Consider the following 18605-nt stretch of genomic DNA (forward strand, 5'->3'; position numbering starts at 1 on the left):
TATTTCACGATGGCAAAACATCTATTTTTACTTTTTTACAAGCCGCAATGTATGCTTCGGATCATTGTCGTACATGGAGTGCCCAACTTTTCTTCAGCAAAAGGTCTCATATGATTCTCCAAAATATGTTTGTACAAGTGTTGATTAATTTTTGTGTACATTTTTACTATTGGTCCTACTCCGTGTAACGTAAATGCTGCCCATACCATTATGGATCCTCTGCCATGTTTAACTGTTTTAATGGTATAGCGTGGATTGAACTCTTGTTTACAAGGGCGCCACACATGCTTCTTTCCACCTGATCTAAATCGGTTGAATTTTGATTCGCCGCTCCAAAAAACATTTTTCCAGAATGATATGGGCTTATTTCCGTACTTTCTAGAAAAGTTAAAGTGAGCCGCTATATTCTTGTTGTATCATCGAATGTGTTCGTTTTACAGATCTATACTATTTAGTTTTTGAGAGCCCTATACTACGTTTACATTTACGAAATCCACTCGATTTCAACTGTCAATTCCTTTGCGTATACGTCAAATGAAAACTCTTCCGAAATCCATTGGATTTCATTTGACGTTTAAGCAATGAAATTGACACCTATTGTACCTTCTACAGAAAAGTTCAACATATGTGTCTAAGTACCGTTTAGGGTCTGTTCGAAGATCCTTTGGAAATGTATACTGATGCTGTTCGTTGTGGCCCTGTTTACAGCGATATTATTTATGTTTCCGTGGACTAGTCCATGCTTCCTTCCAAAAGTTATACGATGACCCACTGAAATGACTAGTGAGCGCGATATCTATCAAAAACATATGACTCTCATAATAAGATTAACTTCGATAATAGACTATGTTGGTCCATTCCTTTAAGCAGCTCCTCCGCAACACTTTTTAACTTTAGTCCTCCTCCATATTTGTCAACCGCTGTTTGAAACAAGTGTTACACATTTTCGGGCCAAACTGGGTGCGAATGAACAACTGCTAATGTTAGCCAATACCAATACTATTAAGTCACAAATACTGCGAAGAAGATGGTCGTGGGTTGGTCATATACTTAGAAGGTCATCAGATGATATTGCCAAAATTGCTTTGGATTGGAATCCTCAAGGGCACAGAAGACCTGGCCGCCCAAAAACAACCTGGCAAAGAAATATCAGGAGAAAATGTCAGCAAATAAACAAATCCTGGAATGAAGTAAAGTTATTAGCCAGAAACCGAAGCTCATGGAGAGAAATGATTGACGCCCTATGTTCCTAAAGTGAACCATTTATTTTTTTTTATACAAGTGAAATTATAGTATTGTATTATAATTTACTTCTTGCTTAAAAAAATGAATAAAGGACAAAAAATTTTTTCGGCAAGTTCTAATGTCCAAAAAGTGACACAAAATCATGACAATGTTGTCGAGGTCTTAGTGTTCTAAACAACTGCCAATCTATCATATTAAGCTTCCGAAATGGAAGGCATTACAATTCATGAATGAAACCCCCTTCGATGGTACATGTGTATGCGTTGAGATATGATTCTAGACAAGACATTAGGTTGACTTGATAAGAAAAAGGCTTCAAAAACACTTCATATCTGCAAATTTGCAAAAATGTTTGTATAAATAGAATTTATCAAACTTAGACTTTGTCTTCTAGCCATTCACATCCGATATGCCTGATGAGCTGAATTAAATCACTAGCGAAACGTTCGTAACATATTGTTTGGGTGTGTAGGACTTCGCTAAAAGTCGCTTTTCTAATATAAACTTAGGTCATGTTAGCTCGATTAACTCAAATAATTTAATTGTATTCATTTATTTTGTTTGTGCATAATATTGATAATACAATATTCGATAGTATATTAGAAGCTTAAAAATTTATTTTATAAATGCCAGACTTATTTGTTTGTATATTTGTTGTACATTCATTTGTTTCAGATTCTATTTCCGTGACAATTTTAAAGTCTTGCAGCCTCTCAGTCTTAGATTTATATTTTGTAAAATTTCAATTGACATCCAGTATAATCGTTTGACAAGACTCCTTTTCAATCCACAGCAATCTTAAGTGATTCGCTTCGGCTGCTGTATTTTTCTCAAAATTACATGTTCCATAAGATAGGCCGCTGAAGAAGCGAAAGAAATAAGAAAATTGGTTATGAAAATTCAAAAACGAACGAAAGTCAGCTGTTTTCTCGATTTCATTATTAAGAAACATACACCGTTATATTTTATTTTGGTAAACTTACCCAAAATCGGCAAAGTCTCCCAATAAATTGACAAGTCTCTGTGATACCACAACTTCGTCTGGTGTGGTTGTATTGCGGAATACTGGTTTCAACAACAATGTTAAATCATCCAAATGACTGGCACCTGAAATGGAAGCGTAGAGTTTAATGAAATTTTAGTGCAATAAAAGTGAATTTCCGAAAAGTTTTTAGGAAGACGCATTGAGAACATTAAACCTGGATTTCTTAAAGATTTTTTAGGGGTCCCATTGAGGGCAATAAACGTGGATTTCTTAAAAGTTTTTACGAGGACCCATTGAGGGTAATTAACGTGGATTTCTTCAGGAGTTTTAAAAGGGCCCATTGAGGGAAATACGCGTGGATTTCTTCAGGATTTTTAAAAGCGCCCATTGAGGGAAATACCCTTGGATTTCTTAAGGATTTTTAGGAAGATCCATTGAGGGCAATAATCGTGGAATTCTTAACGGTTTTTACGAGGACCAAATGAGGGCAATTAACATTGATTTCATAAACATTATAGGGTTATAAACATGGATTTCTTAAAGGTTTTAGGAGGGCCCATTGAGGGCAGTAAACGTGGATTTCTTAAGGATTTTTAGGAGGACCCATTGTGGGCAATAAACGTGGATTTCTTAGGGATTTTTATCAGGACCCATTGAGGGCAATAAACGTGGATTTCTTAAGGATTTTGAGGAGGACCCATTTTGGGCAATAAAGTGGATTTCTTAAGGATTTTTAGGAGGACCCATCGAGGGCAATAAACGTGGATTTCTTAGGGATTTTTAGGAGGACCCATTGATGGCAATAAACATGGATTTCTTAAGGATTTTTAGGAGGACCCATTGTGGGCAATAAACGTGGATTTCTTAAAGGTTTTTAGGAGGGCCCATTGAGGGCAGTAAACGTGGGGAGTTTTAGGAAGGCCCATTGAGGGTAAGTGGATTTCTTAAAGGTTTTAGGAGCACCCATTGAGGGAAATAAACCTGGACCCATTGAGGACAATAAACGTGGATTTCTTAAGGATTTTTAGGAGGACCCATTGTGGGCAATAAATGTGGATTTCTTAAGGATTTTGTGGGCAATAAACGTGGATTTCTTAAGGGTTTTTAGGAGGACCCATTGAGGGCAATAAACGTGGATTTCTTAGGGATTTTTAGCATGACCCATTGAGGGCAATACACGTAGATTTCTTAATGATTTTGAGGAGAACCCATTGAAGGCAATAAACGTGGATTTCTTAAGGATTTTGAGGAGGACCCAATCAAGTTTATAAACGTGGATTTCTTAGGGATTTTTAGGAGGGCAATAAACGTGGATTTCTTAGGGATTTTTGGATTTCGGATTTTGAGGAGGACATATTCAGGGCAATAAACGTGGATATCTTAGGAATTTTTGGAGGACCCATTTTTTGGAGGACGTGGATTTCTTAAGGATTTTTAGGAGGACCCATTGTGGGCAATAAACGTGGATTTCTTAGGGATTTTTAGCAGGGCCCATTGAGTGCAATAGACGTGGATTTCTTAAGGATTTTGAGGAGGACCCATTAAAGGCAATAAACGTGGACTTCTTAAGAATTTTTAGGAGGGCAATAAAAGTGGATTTCTTAAAGGATTTTAGTAGGGCCCATTGAGTGCAATAAACGTGGATTTCATAAAGATTTTTAGAAAGACCCATTGAGGGCAATAAGCGTGAATTTTGTAAAGGATTTTAGTAGGACCCATTGAGGGCAATACTCGTGGATTTCTTAAAGGTTTTTAGAAGGACCCATTGAGGGCAATAAACGTGGTTTTCTTAAAGGTTTTTAGGAGGATCCATTGAGGGCAATAAACGTGGATTTCTTAAAGGTTTTTAGGAGGATCCATTGAAGGCAATAAACGTGGATTTCTTAAAGGTTTTTAGGTGGATCCATTGAGGACAATAAACGTGGATGTCTTAAAGGTTTTTAGGAGGATCCATTGAGGACAATAAACGTGGATGTCTTAAAGGTTTTTAGGAGGATCCATTGAGGACAATAAACGTGGATATCTTAAAGGTTTTTAGGAGGATCCATTGAGGGCAATAAACGTGGTTTTTTTTAAAGGTTTTTAAGAGGATCCATTGAAGACAATAAACGTGGATTTCTTAAAGGTTTTTAGGAGGATCCATTGAGGGCAATAAACGTGGATTTCTTAAAGGTTTTTAGGAGGATCTATTGAGGACAATAAACGTGGATGTCTTAAAGGTTTTTAGGAGGATCCATTGAGGACAATAAACGTGGATGTCTTAAAGGTTTTTAGGAGGATCCATTGAGGACAATAAACGTGGATGTCTTAAAGGTTTTTAGGAGGATCCATTGAGGACAATAAACGTGGATATCTTAAAGGTTTTTAGGAGGATCCATTGAGGACAATAAACGTGGATGTCTTAAAGGTTTTTAGGAGGATCCATTGAGGACAATAAACGTGGATATCTTAAAGGTTTTTAGGAGGATCCATTGAGGGCAATAAACGTGGTTTTTTTTAAAGGTTTTTAAGAGGATCCATTGAAGACAATAAACGTGGATTTCTTAAAGGTTTTTAGGAGGATCCATTGAGGGCAATAAACGTGGATTTCTTAAGGATTTGTGGGCAATAACGTGGATTTCTTAAGGATATTTAGGAGGACCCATTAAGGGCAATAAACGCGGATTTCTTTAGGATTTTTAAGAGGACCCATTGAGGGCAATAAACGTGGATTTCTTAAGGATTTTTAGGAGGACCCATTGAGGGCAATAAACGTGGATTTCTTAAGGATTTTTAGGAGGACCCATTGAGGGCAATAAACGTGGATTTCTTAAGGATTTTTAGGAGGACCCGTTGAGGTCAATAAATGTGGATTTCTTAAAGATGTTTAGGAGGACCCATTGAGGGCAATAAACGTGGAGGATCCATCGACGAAAATAAACGGGGATTTCTTAAAGATTTTTAGGAGGATCCATTGACGAAAATAAACGTGGATTTCTTAAAGATTTTTAGGAGCACCCATTGAGGGCAATAAACGTGGAGGATCCATCAACGAAAATAAACGGGGATTTCTTAAAGATTTTTAGGAGGATCCATTGATGAAAATAAACGTGGTTTTTGGGAGGACCCATTGAGGGCAATAAACGTGGATTCCTTAAAGGTTTTTAGAAAAACCCATTGAGGGCAATAAACGTGGATTTCTTAAGGATTTTTAGGAGGACCATTTGAGGGCAAATACACATGAACTTCTTAAAGGATTTTAGTAGTACCCATTGAGGGCAATAAACGTGGATTTCTTAAGGAATTTTAGGAGGACCCATTGAGGGCAATAAACGTGGATTTCTTAGGGATTTTTTAGGAGGGCCCATTGAGGGCAATAAACGTGGATTTCTTAAGAATTTTGAGCAGGACCAATTTTGGACAATAAACGTGGATTTCTTAAGGATTTCTGGAAGACCCATTGAGGGCAATAAACGTGGACTTCTTAGGGATTTTTAGGAGGACCCATTGAGGGCAATAAACGTGGATTTCTTAAGGATTTTTAGGAAGACCCATTGTGGGAAATAAACGTGGCTTTCTTAAGGATTTTTAGGAGGACCCGTTGAAGGCAATAAACGTGGATTTCTTAGGGATTTTTAGGAGGACCCATTGAGGCAATAAACGTGGAATTCTTAGGGATTTTTAGGAGGACACATTGAGGGCAATAAACGTGGTTTTTTTAAAGGATTTTAGTAGAACCCATTGAGGGCAAAAAACGTGGATTTCTTAAAGGTTTTTAGGAGGACCCATTGTGGGCAATAAAAGTGAATTTCCTAGGATTTTTATGAGGACCCATTGAGGGCAATAAACGTGAATTTCCTAGGATTTTTAGGAGGACCCATTGAGGGCAATGAATGTGGATTTCTTAAGGATTTTTATGAGGACAATAAAAGTGGATTTCTTATTGGTTCCAATCATTGAGGACAATAAACTTGGATTTTTAAGAATTTTTAGGGGTCCTCCTAAAAATAAACGTGGATTTCTTATTGAAGACAATGCATGCGATTTTTAAAGGATTTGTAGGGGCATGTAAACTGAAATAAATTCCAAATTTCAACAAACTTACCAAATGAAATATCCTCCCGAGAAGCCAAATCATAACCAATGCCAAAATTCGATGGTATATCATAAACATAACCATAAACCGGAGCCTTGGAGTAAATACTATGCAGCTGCATCGATTTAAGAACACCATTTTTCACCAGAACATCAGTGTACATTTCCTCTACCTTGTTATAGGTTTTTGTGGAAAATGTCTCTTCTCCCAAATAGACATCCTTAAGATATTGAGCAAAGCTGCGATCATCCGAGCTGTACTGGCCAAGGAAAAGATTCTGTGGTGCCAAATCTAACCAATTTTTATTCAGTTCATTTATATATTCCGTTCCAGTAACAGGATTGATTCTCAGCAATTCGGCAGCATTAAAGTTGCCATCATGACTAGTGTATGAGACTAGCCAAGGTATGTGGCTAAATTGATCAGATTTTATAATTTCCTCTGGCTGTTGGGTCAAAAAGGCATTTTGAGCACTCGGAGGTTCCACAACCGGGCCAAATGGTACCATGGGATTATAGCCCCAATTCAATAGGGTTTCTACGGCATTCACCACATCGGTGGCGTTGCGACTTTTCAGACATGTCTTTAGTTCCAGGCTATCGTTGTTGTTGGTACAATTAACGGCTGCTGCCAAGCGATTGGCATTATCTCGAGGATTCGCTACAATGGCCCATGGATTAAGGGCCACGCCACTCATAGACACTGCAGCTTTAATGATATTAACAGTGTCTGGCCTTAACATGTGTAAATGGGCACTTGCTCCTCCGGCCCCATGTCCGAGTAATAAAATTTTATTCGCATCTCCATCGAATGCAGCAATGTTTTGTTTAACCCACTGTAGGGCAAGTAGCTGATCTTTTAAGCCATAATTACCGGGGAGGATTTCATCTCCAGTACTCAAAAAACCCAAGGGACCAAGACGGTAGTTAACTTTCACCATAACAAAGCGGCCAACCATCATGGAAGGTTCAGGATCAAATTCTGAACCGCCACCCATCATAAACTGGCCACCATGTAGAAATACCACCACAGGATATTTGACTCCCCTCGGTTTGGGGGTGTAGATGCTCAGCGTTAAACAATCCTCCTGGCCTTGTAGCTTGTGAACTCCATTATCACGGAACCACTGCATGCAGTATTGTGGTTTAACGGTGGCATTAAATTCCTGTGTCCATTTCTGATCAAACGGCTGGGGATCCTCAAAACGTAAATCTCCCACCGGTGGCTTGGCATAGGGTATTGATTCCCAGCTGAAATACATTCCCTCTTCTTTGCCTCTTATGGGACCATAGGCGGTTTGGACCACAACACTGTTGTTGTCATTACCTTCGGCTGTGGTTTTATCAATACTGTTCTGATCATAAGTATTTGGAGTTGTTGGCACATTTCCGCCGGCACCAGGCGCTGCCAAAGGTGGTAATAGCTCATCAAGTGGCACTTGGCCACAGACAAAACTATTTCCCCAAAAAGTCAAACCCCAGCAGCTAAGCAGCAATAATGCCTCGAAACGTAACTCCATGCTAATGATAATCACCGAATAACAACAGCTTACAGCTGAATGCCTAATCTGCTACTAAATGTGTCCGCAATACTTTTGTATTATTTATATTTAATTTACGCAAATTACTAACTGGTTCCATTTAACGAATGCCTTCAGTGTAACAGTATCTGTATCGCCACACCGAAGCATCATCACAACACAATTCTCATTCAGTTTTTTGGACGTTCTAATTTACATTCTATTTCAATTTTGATTGTAATTGGGTCATTGATGTGCATACATTATTCTTTTTTGAAATTTAATATCCCCAAATGGTCCATGTTAACTCGAATAAAAATTAGCTTATAACAAACGGGTATGCCGAGTGAAAGTACAAAACGTGAGAAGAAATGAGAGTTACTTGTCAAAAGATAAGGTGCAGAACATGCGTTACGTATTTAATCGGTTATGCTGTCCAGTTATTTAAAAATACGTAAAATCATTGGAATTGTTTTTGCATAATAGTTCACAGGGACGTACGCAGGGTTTCATTTCGGAGGGGTCTGCCTTGTCCAAACATTATGAAATTGTAAAATGATATGTAGCGTTACGTAAAGTTTTTTAACGATTGTTAGGTGATTCTATATGATTTTGGAATTGAAAATGATTCATATGGGAGGGCTATTCCGAACAGCCTTCATAACATTTTTAACATTGTAGGATCACGTTACGTCGGGATGGAAGATACCAAGGAACGGTCCTGACCGGCCTTAACATGGCAAAGCCCAGGATTTATCTTGGTCCCTCTTTCATCTCAAGTGGACACTGACCTCCCCGTGGTGTCACCTGGGGAACTGCCTTTAACACCCGTTAAAGGTAGTGAGCTAACATGTGCCGCGCGTTCACCCATAAGAACGTTAAAAACCTGGGTTTGGGCGTCGGGTTAGTGAATCTGCACCTGGAATGTTCGCACTCTTTATAGAGAAGGTGCAGTTTACGCATTGGCAGATGTACTTGAAAAGTACAAGGCCGACATTACTGCCATACAGGAAATACGATGGAACGGGAAAGGCGTCACAACAACACCTAAAGGTGACGCACTGTATTATAGCTGCCATGACACAAAGCATGAGTTTGGTTGCGGATTTGTAGTTGGTCGGAGGTTAAAACATCTGGTCTCCAGCTTCAACACAGTGAATGAAAGACTCGCTGCAATTCGATTTAAAGCAAAATTCTTCAACATCAGCTTTATTTGCGCTCATGCTCCCACTGAAGACAAGAACGAACTGACCAAAGATATATTTTACGAGCGCTTAGAAGAAACATATGACCGTTGTCCTGCCCATGACATTAAAATTATTCTAAAGGTGACGCACTGTATTATAGCTGCCATGACACAAAGCATGAGTTTGGTTGCGGATTTGTAGTTGGTCGGAGGTTAAAACATCTGGTCTCCAGCTTCAACACAGTGAATGAAAGACTCGCTGCAATTCGATTTAAAGCAAAATTCTTCAACATCAGCTTTATTTGCGCTCATGCTCCCACTGAAGACAAGAACGAACTGACCAAAGATATATTTTACGAGCGCTTAGAAGAAACATATGACCGTTGTCCTGCCCATGACATTAAAATTATTCTAGGCGATTTTAATGCCAAAATTGGAAAGGGGAATATCTTTGGCCCAACAGTCGGAAATTTCAGTCTCCACAGTGAAACATCTGACAATGGTATGAGGCTGATAGACTGTGCAGCCGAAAAAAACATGGTAGATAGCAGTACCAGATTTAATTATCTCGATATTCATAAGGGCACCTGACTGTCTCCAGATCAAAGAACAAGTAGTCAAATTGATCATGTTGTGATAGATGTAAGACATTCATCCAGCGTGTTGGATGTACCATCGTTCCGAGGCGCAAACATTGATCCGGACCACTACCTTGTTGCAGCAAAGGTACGTACCCGTCTAAACGTTGCAAGTACAGCACGAACAGACACAACACAAAAGTTAGACATCAGATCAAAACACACAGCTACACATTGCATATTCCACTCAACTGGCCCGATTGCCTAATCAAAGCACTCCTCGTCCCGATAACATATCAGCACAATGGCCAAATATTGCCCACTCCGTGCAACCAGCCGCAAAATCCATACTTGGATAGCAGAGACCTCCACCAAGGAATACATGGTATGACCAGGAGTGTCGTGCTGCTACCGAAGAGAACAATGAGAGAAATGCAAAAGCAGTAGTGTAAAAAAATCGAGATGTACTGGATCCAGAATGACGTCCGAAAATTCTGCCAAAGAGTTAAAGTAGAGTGAAGTGGAGTTCCCAAGGTGGGGTGATATCTCTGGAACTGTTTAACATCTATCTCTCCTGTATTTCGTACCCTCCAGACGGCATTTAGTTCGTAACGTATGCGGATGACTGTACGATCATGGCGTCAGGTACCTACCCTGATGATCTATGAGAGACTGAACTCCTATTTAACCGATCTTACCACCTTTTTACACGCGAGGTACGTACATATATGCAAATCTCCGTCACTAAATCGACGGCCACTCTGTTCTCCACATGGACGGCGCAGTATAGAAGAGAGTTGAATGTCGTGGTCGATGCTAGCAGAACTCCGACCACAAACTACCCCTTGGGGTCACATTCAACACTACGTTCACGTCGTCCGCGCATGCCGCAGCTATCTGCGACAAACTGAAATGCAGAAACAAGGTCTTCAAGTCCCTAGCCGGCAGCACTTGCAGTACAGATAAAGAAACTTCGGCTTGTGGCAAGCCAAGCAACGCCAGTTTGGTTCCTGAATTTAGTTGATACGCATTGGAAAGAGATTCAAACTTGTCAGAATGCCGCCCTGAGAACAGCAACAGGATGCCTCCTCAAATATTCTACATGAAGATTCTTCCAGTACAGCAACACAATGAGATACTTTCGTTGCAGTACTTGTTCGGATGTTACCGTAAGAGCCACCCCAAGCACCATCTGCTGGCTAGGCCCGACACATCCAGTCATATCAGGAAAGATATTCATGCTCTAGAGAGGTAGGTCCAACAATATTGGAGAGACCCCTAGATCAACAGGCATATCAGACAGGTCTGAATAGCATTCACACGGACGCAGTTGGTAAGGCCATAAGCAAATACAGAGTGAATAAAGTTCTCGGAGTACATCCCCCATCTATCGCATCTGAGGTGCGTCAGCTGCCGCCACAAACCAAAGTAGTTATGGCTCAACTACGCCCGGGATATTGCAGTCGCCTAATTTCTTATTGGGCGGATGTTGGTCGCGCCGCGCAAAACACATGCCCAGTATGCGGCATTTGCCCGAACGACACACTGCACTGCGACACAACTGTCTTGCCAATCCTACTCATCTAACTCCAGTGGATCTGTACTTACATACCATCGAAATTACATCCCCTTGAAATGGAGATACATATATCCAGAACCAGATTGAGTGGAACAACGAACACGCAAACACAATAATAAACACTGTTACAACAACAACAAGAGTGAAACATCAAACTGATGGCTTTGGTATCTGTACATCCTCCTGTAGAGATCAGCAAGGTAATTTGGTAACTTTGGTGCTCAGGATATGGAAAAAGGATTTATCCAAACTGTTGGTATCCAATAGTAGGGAATAAGACGAAGATACCACAGATCCAATCCAAGAAGATGAAATTCAGTGTATACCGCCCAGCCAATATGAGGTAAAGGCAGCAATAAACCTGCTAAAGAATAATAAGGCAGCAGGAGGCGATGGCCTACAAGCCGAGCTGTTCTAGTTAGACCATCTGGGGGCATAAGTCTTCTCCCTATTGCCTACAAGATATTGTCTAGGACTAAACGCTATGGTCAATGAAATAATTGGACCATACCTACGGCAAATCCGGGAGAAGACCTAAGAGATACCGATCGACACCTACCACATTTTTGTCGATTATAAGGCAGCCTTCGACTCCCTACGCCCAAAGGTATTCCAAGCCATGTCCGATTAGTAAGATTACTTTAACTGATATTAGGTCCTCAGATAAAATAGATTGATTTGTTCAACATTCCGTTGGAAAAGGTTATACGAGATGTAGATGTAAATTGCCCTTCTTCCTTCCTTTCCCATATCTATCCCTGCTTGTCTCTTCTCACGATAGACTCACTACCGCTGGTCTCCGAGTGAAGTCGGCACACGACAAGAAGCAACGGCATCTGCGTATCGTATAACTTAACCGAATCTATTATCGAAAATTATTGTAAATAACGTAACCCGCAACAAAGTCAAAACTGTAATGTGTCTAATCGAAATATTGACTTTGAACCCTTAGGGTATGTGCCACCTACACAAAATTTCCAAATTTTTCGTGCACGTTTTTGCAAAGGATTTTCCTCAGGGCGTATGTTACGTCGGTACATTTTTCGGGGGCAAGTCCATACTTTCTACGATAATGAACCAAAAGCTCTAAAAAACATGCTAAAACCAACTGATGAAGGCTATCTGGCATTAGTTCTCATAAAGTTAGCAGGATGGTCCCGCTACTGAAGCCTGTCAAAGATGCCAGAAGAGGGGGATGGTATAGGTCGATCACCCACCCGTAGCCAATACTGAAGACTCTAGAGGCACTACTCCTTCCGATTATTAGAATCAGTTTCCCAGTGGCCCAACATCTTAATGGATTCCGGAAAATGCAAAGCACCTCAACAACAATACGCACCATAATCACACATATCTGTCGAGGACTTAAACAGAACAGACTGTGCGACCGAGTACAAGAGCATAAAGAAGAGTTCCTACTGCCATGTTTGAAACATTGGATAATCAACTATATGCATATGTGGGCGCAGTTCTTAGAATTCAGAAATAAGTTTAACACCTGTATAGTGAAACAGGAAGTTCCCTAATCGGGGTGATATGTCCGAAATTGTTTAACCTCTACTTTTCTGAATATCCACACCCTCAAGAAGACCTTAAGATCTTAATGTATGCGAATGATTTCATAATAGTGGTATCGGGTACTATCGTCGATGACATATGCGATAGGTTAAATGTCTACAATGGAGTTCTTTCATCTGAGAAATATGAAAATTTCCGCCGCTTAATCCACTGCCACAATGTTCACCACTTAGACGGTTGAAATCATGCTTCCAATGAACATATTGGTCGATGGTGTCATTCGATAGCATGTTTGAGTCGTCCGCGCAAACCATAGCCATTTGCAATAAGATCAGAAGTAGGAACAAGATCATCACGTAGCTGACCGGCAGCTCTGGAGTTGCTGACTAAGAAACCTTGTTTGACCTTTTGCAAAGCAATACGCCGGTCTGTGGTAAGGTATGCGGAGCCAATGTGGTATGCAAATGTTAGCGCTCCATGGTAAAAGAATATTGAAATCTGTCAGAATGCAGCAGGCTGCCTTCTCATTGCACTTGTGGGCCATCTTCACAAGTAGACGAAAGTTTTACCGGCGCATCGGCACAACACAATGTTGTCGATGCAGTACCTGCTTGGGTGTTATCGCCGCGAGCATACCTGTCACGTTTTAATGTACAATCTTCCCCCACCCAGACTAGTCAGGAGAGATCTTTATGATCTAGAGAGAGGGCTTGGTTACAGTATGAATGCCACACTTGGGGCAAACACGAGAGATATTAGTCCAGTTAGGATCCGGACGGGGTGACGTAGGGGATGGAAGATACAAAGGAACGGTCCTGACCGGTTTTAACATGGCAAAGCCCAGGATTTATCTTGGTCCCTCTTTCATCTCAAGTGGACACTGAACTCCCCGTGGTGTCACCTGGGGAACTGCCTTTAACATCCGTTAAAGGTAGTGAGCTAACATGTGCCGCGCGTTCCCCCATAAGAACGTTCAAGAAACATGGGTTTGGGCGTCGGGTTAGTAACCCTCCCCTAGAAAAAAACAGCCTACTATGAAAAACGAAAGAAAGGAAAAACATGGTATGACCAGGTGTGTCGTGCTGCTACCGAAGTTAAAAATGCGGCATATAGAGCTACTTTACAATCAGTAGCAACGCGTAGCGCACGAGAGAGATTTTGGGAGAAAAGGAGAGAAGAGAAACGCCTTTTCCGCAAGAAAAAGAGAGAAATGGAAAAGCGGGAGTGTGAAAAAATCGAGATGTACAGGAGCCAGAATGAAGTCCGAAAATTCTACCAAAGAGTGAAACATCAAACTGATGGCTTTGGTACAGGCACATCCTCCTGTAGAGACCAGCAAGGTAATCTGGTAACAGATACAGATAGCGTGCTCAGGATATAGAAGGAACATTTCTCCAATCTGCTGGTATCCAATAGTAGCGAAGACGATGATACCACAGATCCAATCCCAGAAGATGGTATAGAATGTATACCGCCCGGCCAAGATGAGTTAAAAACAGCAATCAACCGGCTGAAGAATAATAAAGCAGCAGGAGCCGACGGCTTACCAGCCGAGCTGTTTAAAACCGGAGGCGACGCGCTGATAAGGTGTATGCATCAGCTAGTTAGCACCATCTGGCAGGAAGAACGCGTACCCAACGATTGGAACCTGAGCATCCTATGTCCCGTCCACAAGAAAGGAGATAAGACTGTAGGCTCCAATTATAGGGGCATAAGTCTACTCCCTATTGCCTATAAGATAGTGTCAGGGATATTGTGCGAACGACTAAAGCCAATGGTCAACGAAATAATTGGACCCTACCAATATGGCTTTAGACCTGGCAAGTCCACCGTTGACCATATATTTTCCCTGCTGCAAATCCTAGAGAAGACCCAAGACGTGCAGATCGACACATATCACCTTTTTGTCGATTATAAGGCAGCATTCGACAGTCCCCTCCGATCAAATGTATTCCTTGCAATGTCTGAATTTGGTATCCCCTGCAAAGCTCATTCGGCTTTGTAAGCTGACATTAACTGATACTACGTCCTCAGTTAAAATTGGAAAGTACCTCTCCCTCATTTTGCTCGAAAAGGTAATACGGGATGCAAATGTCAAAAGAAGTGGCACAATCTACACCAATAGCCACATGTTACTTGCTTATGCTGATGACATAGACATCATGGGACGATCAGTAAAGGAAGTAACTGATACCTTTAGGAGGGTCAAAGCAGAATCCGCGAAAGTGGTCCTGGCGGTAAACGGCGAAAAGACCAAATTGATGGTGTCGACGCGCAAAGCGTCCATAGAGCTCGGACCAACTGTGGAAGTTGGTACCTTCAATTTTGAGGTAGTTAAAGACTTCGTCTACCTCGACACTGCCATAAACACAACAAACAACATCAGTTGTGAAATAAGAAGAAGAATTGTATTGGCCAACAGATGCTACTATGGTTTAAGTAAGCAATTTAACAACAAAGCCACATCTCGTCAAACAAAAATAACACTATACAAAACGCTGATACTACCCGTGCTAATGTATGGCTCCGAAGCATGGGTACTTGCGCAAGCAGATAAGGCAGTGCTTGGTGTGTTTGAGAGGAAAATTCTTCGAAAGATCTATGGGCCGATTTGCGTTGACGGTGAATATCGACGTTGTATGAACCACGAGCTATATAAGCTATACAAAGACACGAATATAGTTAAACGTATCGAGTTGCATCGATTGCGTTGGCTAGGCCATATCATAAGAATGAGCGATGATGAACCCGCTAAAAAGGCGTATGAATACATGCCACATGGCGGTGCAGGCAGAATCGGCAGGCCTAAGCTTCGATGGAGCATACAAGTAGATGAAGAAATGAAAAGGCGCGGTATTCCAAAAAGTCAAGCGAAAAACAGAGAGGAATGGAGAACTTTTCCTAGTTCGGTCTATGGAACAAATGTTCTGTAATGGGCCAACTAAGTAAGTAAGTAAATATGTTCGTTACTTCAAACATTTGCAAGACAACTGACGTTTCGGAACTCCTCCTATCTTCAGAACTTGTCTGTGTTTATCGTTCACACTGGTTCTAGGGAGGGACGTATATCCCTAAAAGTCAAGCATAGACTTCCAAGAGACTACTGAAGTTTTTTGAGCGTTGAAATCAAGGTCAAGCCTTCGAATATCAGTTCTAGTTAGACGTGATTCTATTAGCGGACAATCCAAACAGCTCACTACGCCCGGTTTTTGAAGTCACGTATCCACTGGAAATGTCTCTCAAAGAACTCTTTGAAGGCAGCTAATGTTGGAAGTCGATCATATGAGTGCTGATAGGGTTCCTTTTGAGATTTAGGGTAATTATATTTTGAAGTATGGACACGGATACATGTCAGCCACACATATAGACAGGCATAGCTCAATCGACTATAAATTGTCTCAGACGTATTCTGTGTAATTAATGTGACGTCTAAAATCGTTGCTTCAATAAGGACTATTTCTGACGGTAACAACGTGTATATAGTCCCGATCCAGAGAGTCCCTCCCCAAATGAAAATTTTCACATTTTAAACATTGTATCTCCATAAAGTCATATTTGGTCTAGTGGGCCCACAGAATTTTTTTTACGTGCACATTGGTGGCTGTAGCTATAATCAAAAACGATTAGGTACCACAGAATTGTTTCCAATTCAGTCTTTATTATGTGCAGTTAAAAATAAATAATATTATCATTTTAAAGCTACAGTGCCACAAGTATCTCCGGTGATGGATGTAATGTATAAATCGGGCGATTTCTGTATACTATTGTCCACAAAAACACAATGATCGAAACAAAGGTTGCTGGAAACAAAGCAAAATTAAATTATTAACTTGAAAAAAAAAAAAACAAATAGTAAAACACATGTCCCTCAACTTACCCACTTTCCACAAAGTTATACAACATTTGTATAAAATGCTCTGCTACACGTTTCTCATCCTCCCGTGGAGGACTGCGGGAGCTGGTTGGCAAAATCAAAGATAAATCATCCATGTGAACGGTACCTGCGAACAAAACAATTGCATTTAAACAAAATTCCAAAAAAAACCGTTCTGATAAACTTTTGAACTTACCAAAATCAACATCCATTCGTTTTGATAAGGCCTGGCCAACATTATAATCTGCTGGATTATCATAAGCATAGCCATAAACAGGTGCTTGTGAGTACTGCTTGTGCAATTTCAGAGAATCTAAAACACCATCTTTAAATAATACGGCAGTATACAATTCCGATACATGGCCATAATTTTCGGGATAAAACGGCAAATTGCCCAAATATCGTGCCTTCAGTTGTTGGGCATATTCCAACGGATGATCACTTATATTGTCTAGGAAAAGATTTGTGGCCAACAATTCTACCCAATGGTCATTGAGTTCGTACATTAGTTCTCTCCCAGTAAAAGGATTGATTTGCATTAATTCAGCTGCATTATAGCCACCATCCTCAGACACATAGGTAGCCAACCAAGGAATGTGGCTGAAGTTTCCCGATTTAATTATATCAATGGGATGTTGGGTTAAAAAGGCTCCAGGAATGTTGTAGGGTTCTATAACAGGCCCGTATATGGTAAATGGATTATAGGCAATGTTTTGAAATTTCCCCGCAGTTGCAACAATGTCTGCGGCATTCTTTTGTTTAAGGCATTGCTTGACCTCAGCGCCATTTGTCCGTTTAGGGCAATGTAAAAATTCTGCTGCCTTAAAGGCTCTTGCTTTGGCATTGCGCACAATTACCCAGGGATTTAAGGCCACACCACTAAACGAGACGGCAGCCTTGGCCACATTTTCCTGGGGATTTTCCAACATATGTAAATGGGTTGATGCACCGCCTGCTGAAAATCCTGTCAATAGTATCTTATTAGGATCTCCTCCGAAACGGTAAATATTTTCCTTAATCCAACGCAAAGCCAAACGTTGATCTTTCAAACCCAAATTGCCAGGCAAACCTTCATCTTCGGTGCTTAGAAAGCCCAATGCACCCAGGCGATAGGCTATTGTCACCAACATCATTTTACCACTTGCCATGATGGCTTGGGGTTGATTGACGTTAACACCGCCGAACATAAAACAGCCGCCATGTATAAACACCATGACGGGAAAGTGTTCCTCAATGCGTTGCGTAATGGGTTTATAAATATTAAGCATCAAACAATCCTCCGTGCCATGGACTTTATTATCACCCTCAACAAATTGATCCCATTGCATGCAAGGTGGAGCCTTTTGGCTGGCATCAAATACTCCCTGCCATTGTCTGCGATACGGTTGAGGTGGTTCAAATCGTAAATCACCCACAGGAGGTTCAGCATAAGGTACCGCTTCCCAACTTATGTAACTGCCATTATTGTCCTTTCCTTTTAGCACACCATTCCCGATTTGAACAAATAATTTGGGATTTGACTCATTTGCATGGCACAAACCATTTTTCAGTAATGTCACCATAAGCGCAAGGCAAAAAATTACCGTCTTAGTCATTTTTTTCGTCTTGAACTGAACGCGTTGTAAAATACGACTGCAATCAAATTCAGACTTTCAGCTTCTTAAAGTGACAGCTGCTTAAATAAAAAACACATGTATTTTGGATTTCAGTTTCGAGTGAGATATCGATAATTCATTATTGCTGAGGTTAAGTCGTTCTCTGGGAATTGAAGGACAATAACCTAACCCAAATGAATGCACACAAAAACGCGCGCTTGAAGCAAGTAATTAGAAGAATAATATTTTTATGATTCTATTAAATAACACAGGTAAGACCGTTTCCACAACATTATCGTTCCTTCATTGTTTTTTGTTTTTTTTTGTGTTTCCATTTTTTGAATTGTTGTATGGAAATAAAATCATTAAATACACCAATATTATCTCATAACTAGTTGAACTTCAGGTAAGCACATGACTTCTCCGATGTAAACTAGAAAAAACCCTAAAT

The 18605-nt window shown here is 40.6% G+C and overlaps 2 protein-coding genes across 2 annotated transcripts; both read right to left on the reverse strand.

Annotated features, from left to right (window-relative positions):
• Window positions 1–1987: 1987 nt before the first annotated feature.
• On the reverse strand, window positions 1988–7674 carry LOC141401877 (esterase 6-like). Its single transcript, XM_073982430.1, has 3 exons — window positions 6315–7674; window positions 2229–2352; window positions 1988–2105 (listed from the first exon to the last, which is right to left on the reverse strand). Exons 1-3 carry the CDS (start codon window positions 7564–7566, stop codon window positions 1988–1990), a joined length of 1494 nt encoding a protein of 497 aa, XP_073838531.1. The 5' UTR covers window positions 7567–7674.
• An 8699-nt stretch (window positions 7675–16373) lies between these two features.
• LOC141401882 (esterase-5B-like) lies at window positions 16374–18121 on the reverse strand. Its single transcript, XM_073982433.1, has 3 exons — window positions 16756–18121; window positions 16563–16686; window positions 16374–16485 (listed from the first exon to the last, which is right to left on the reverse strand). Exons 1-3 carry the CDS (start codon window positions 18119–18121, stop codon window positions 16374–16376), a joined length of 1602 nt encoding a protein of 533 aa, XP_073838534.1.
• Between the last annotated feature and the right edge of the window lie 484 nt (window positions 18122–18605).

Source organism: Musca autumnalis, unplaced genomic scaffold (genome assembly GCF_047663935.1).
Source record: "Musca autumnalis isolate F117 unplaced genomic scaffold, ASM4766393v1 scaffold_4, whole genome shotgun sequence".
NCBI lineage: Eukaryota > Metazoa > Arthropoda > Insecta > Diptera > Muscidae > Musca > Musca autumnalis.

Coding starts and splice junctions, on each gene's coding strand:
- LOC141401877 (XM_073982430.1), bottom strand. CDS start 7,566: ATGTATTTCAGCTGGGAATCAATACCCTATGCCAAGCCACCGGTGGGA. Junction 2,353..6,314: donor TCGGGAGGATATTTCATTTG/GTAAGTTTGTTG, acceptor CTTCCATTTCAG/GTGCCAGTCATTTGGATGAT. Junction 2,106..2,228: donor GGAGACTTTGCCGATTTTGG/GTAAGTTTACCA, acceptor TCGCTTCTTCAG/CGGCCTATCTTATGGAACAT.
- LOC141401882 (XM_073982433.1), bottom strand. CDS start 18,121: ATGGTGACATTACTGAAAAATGGTTTGTGCCATGCAAATGAGTCAAAT. Junction 16,687..16,755: donor ACGAATGGATGTTGATTTTG/GTAAGTTCAAAA, acceptor TTTTGTTCGCAG/GTACCGTTCACATGGATGAT. Junction 16,486..16,562: donor TATAACTTTGTGGAAAGTGG/GTAAGTTGAGGG, acceptor CTTTGTTTCCAG/CAACCTTTGTTTCGATCATT.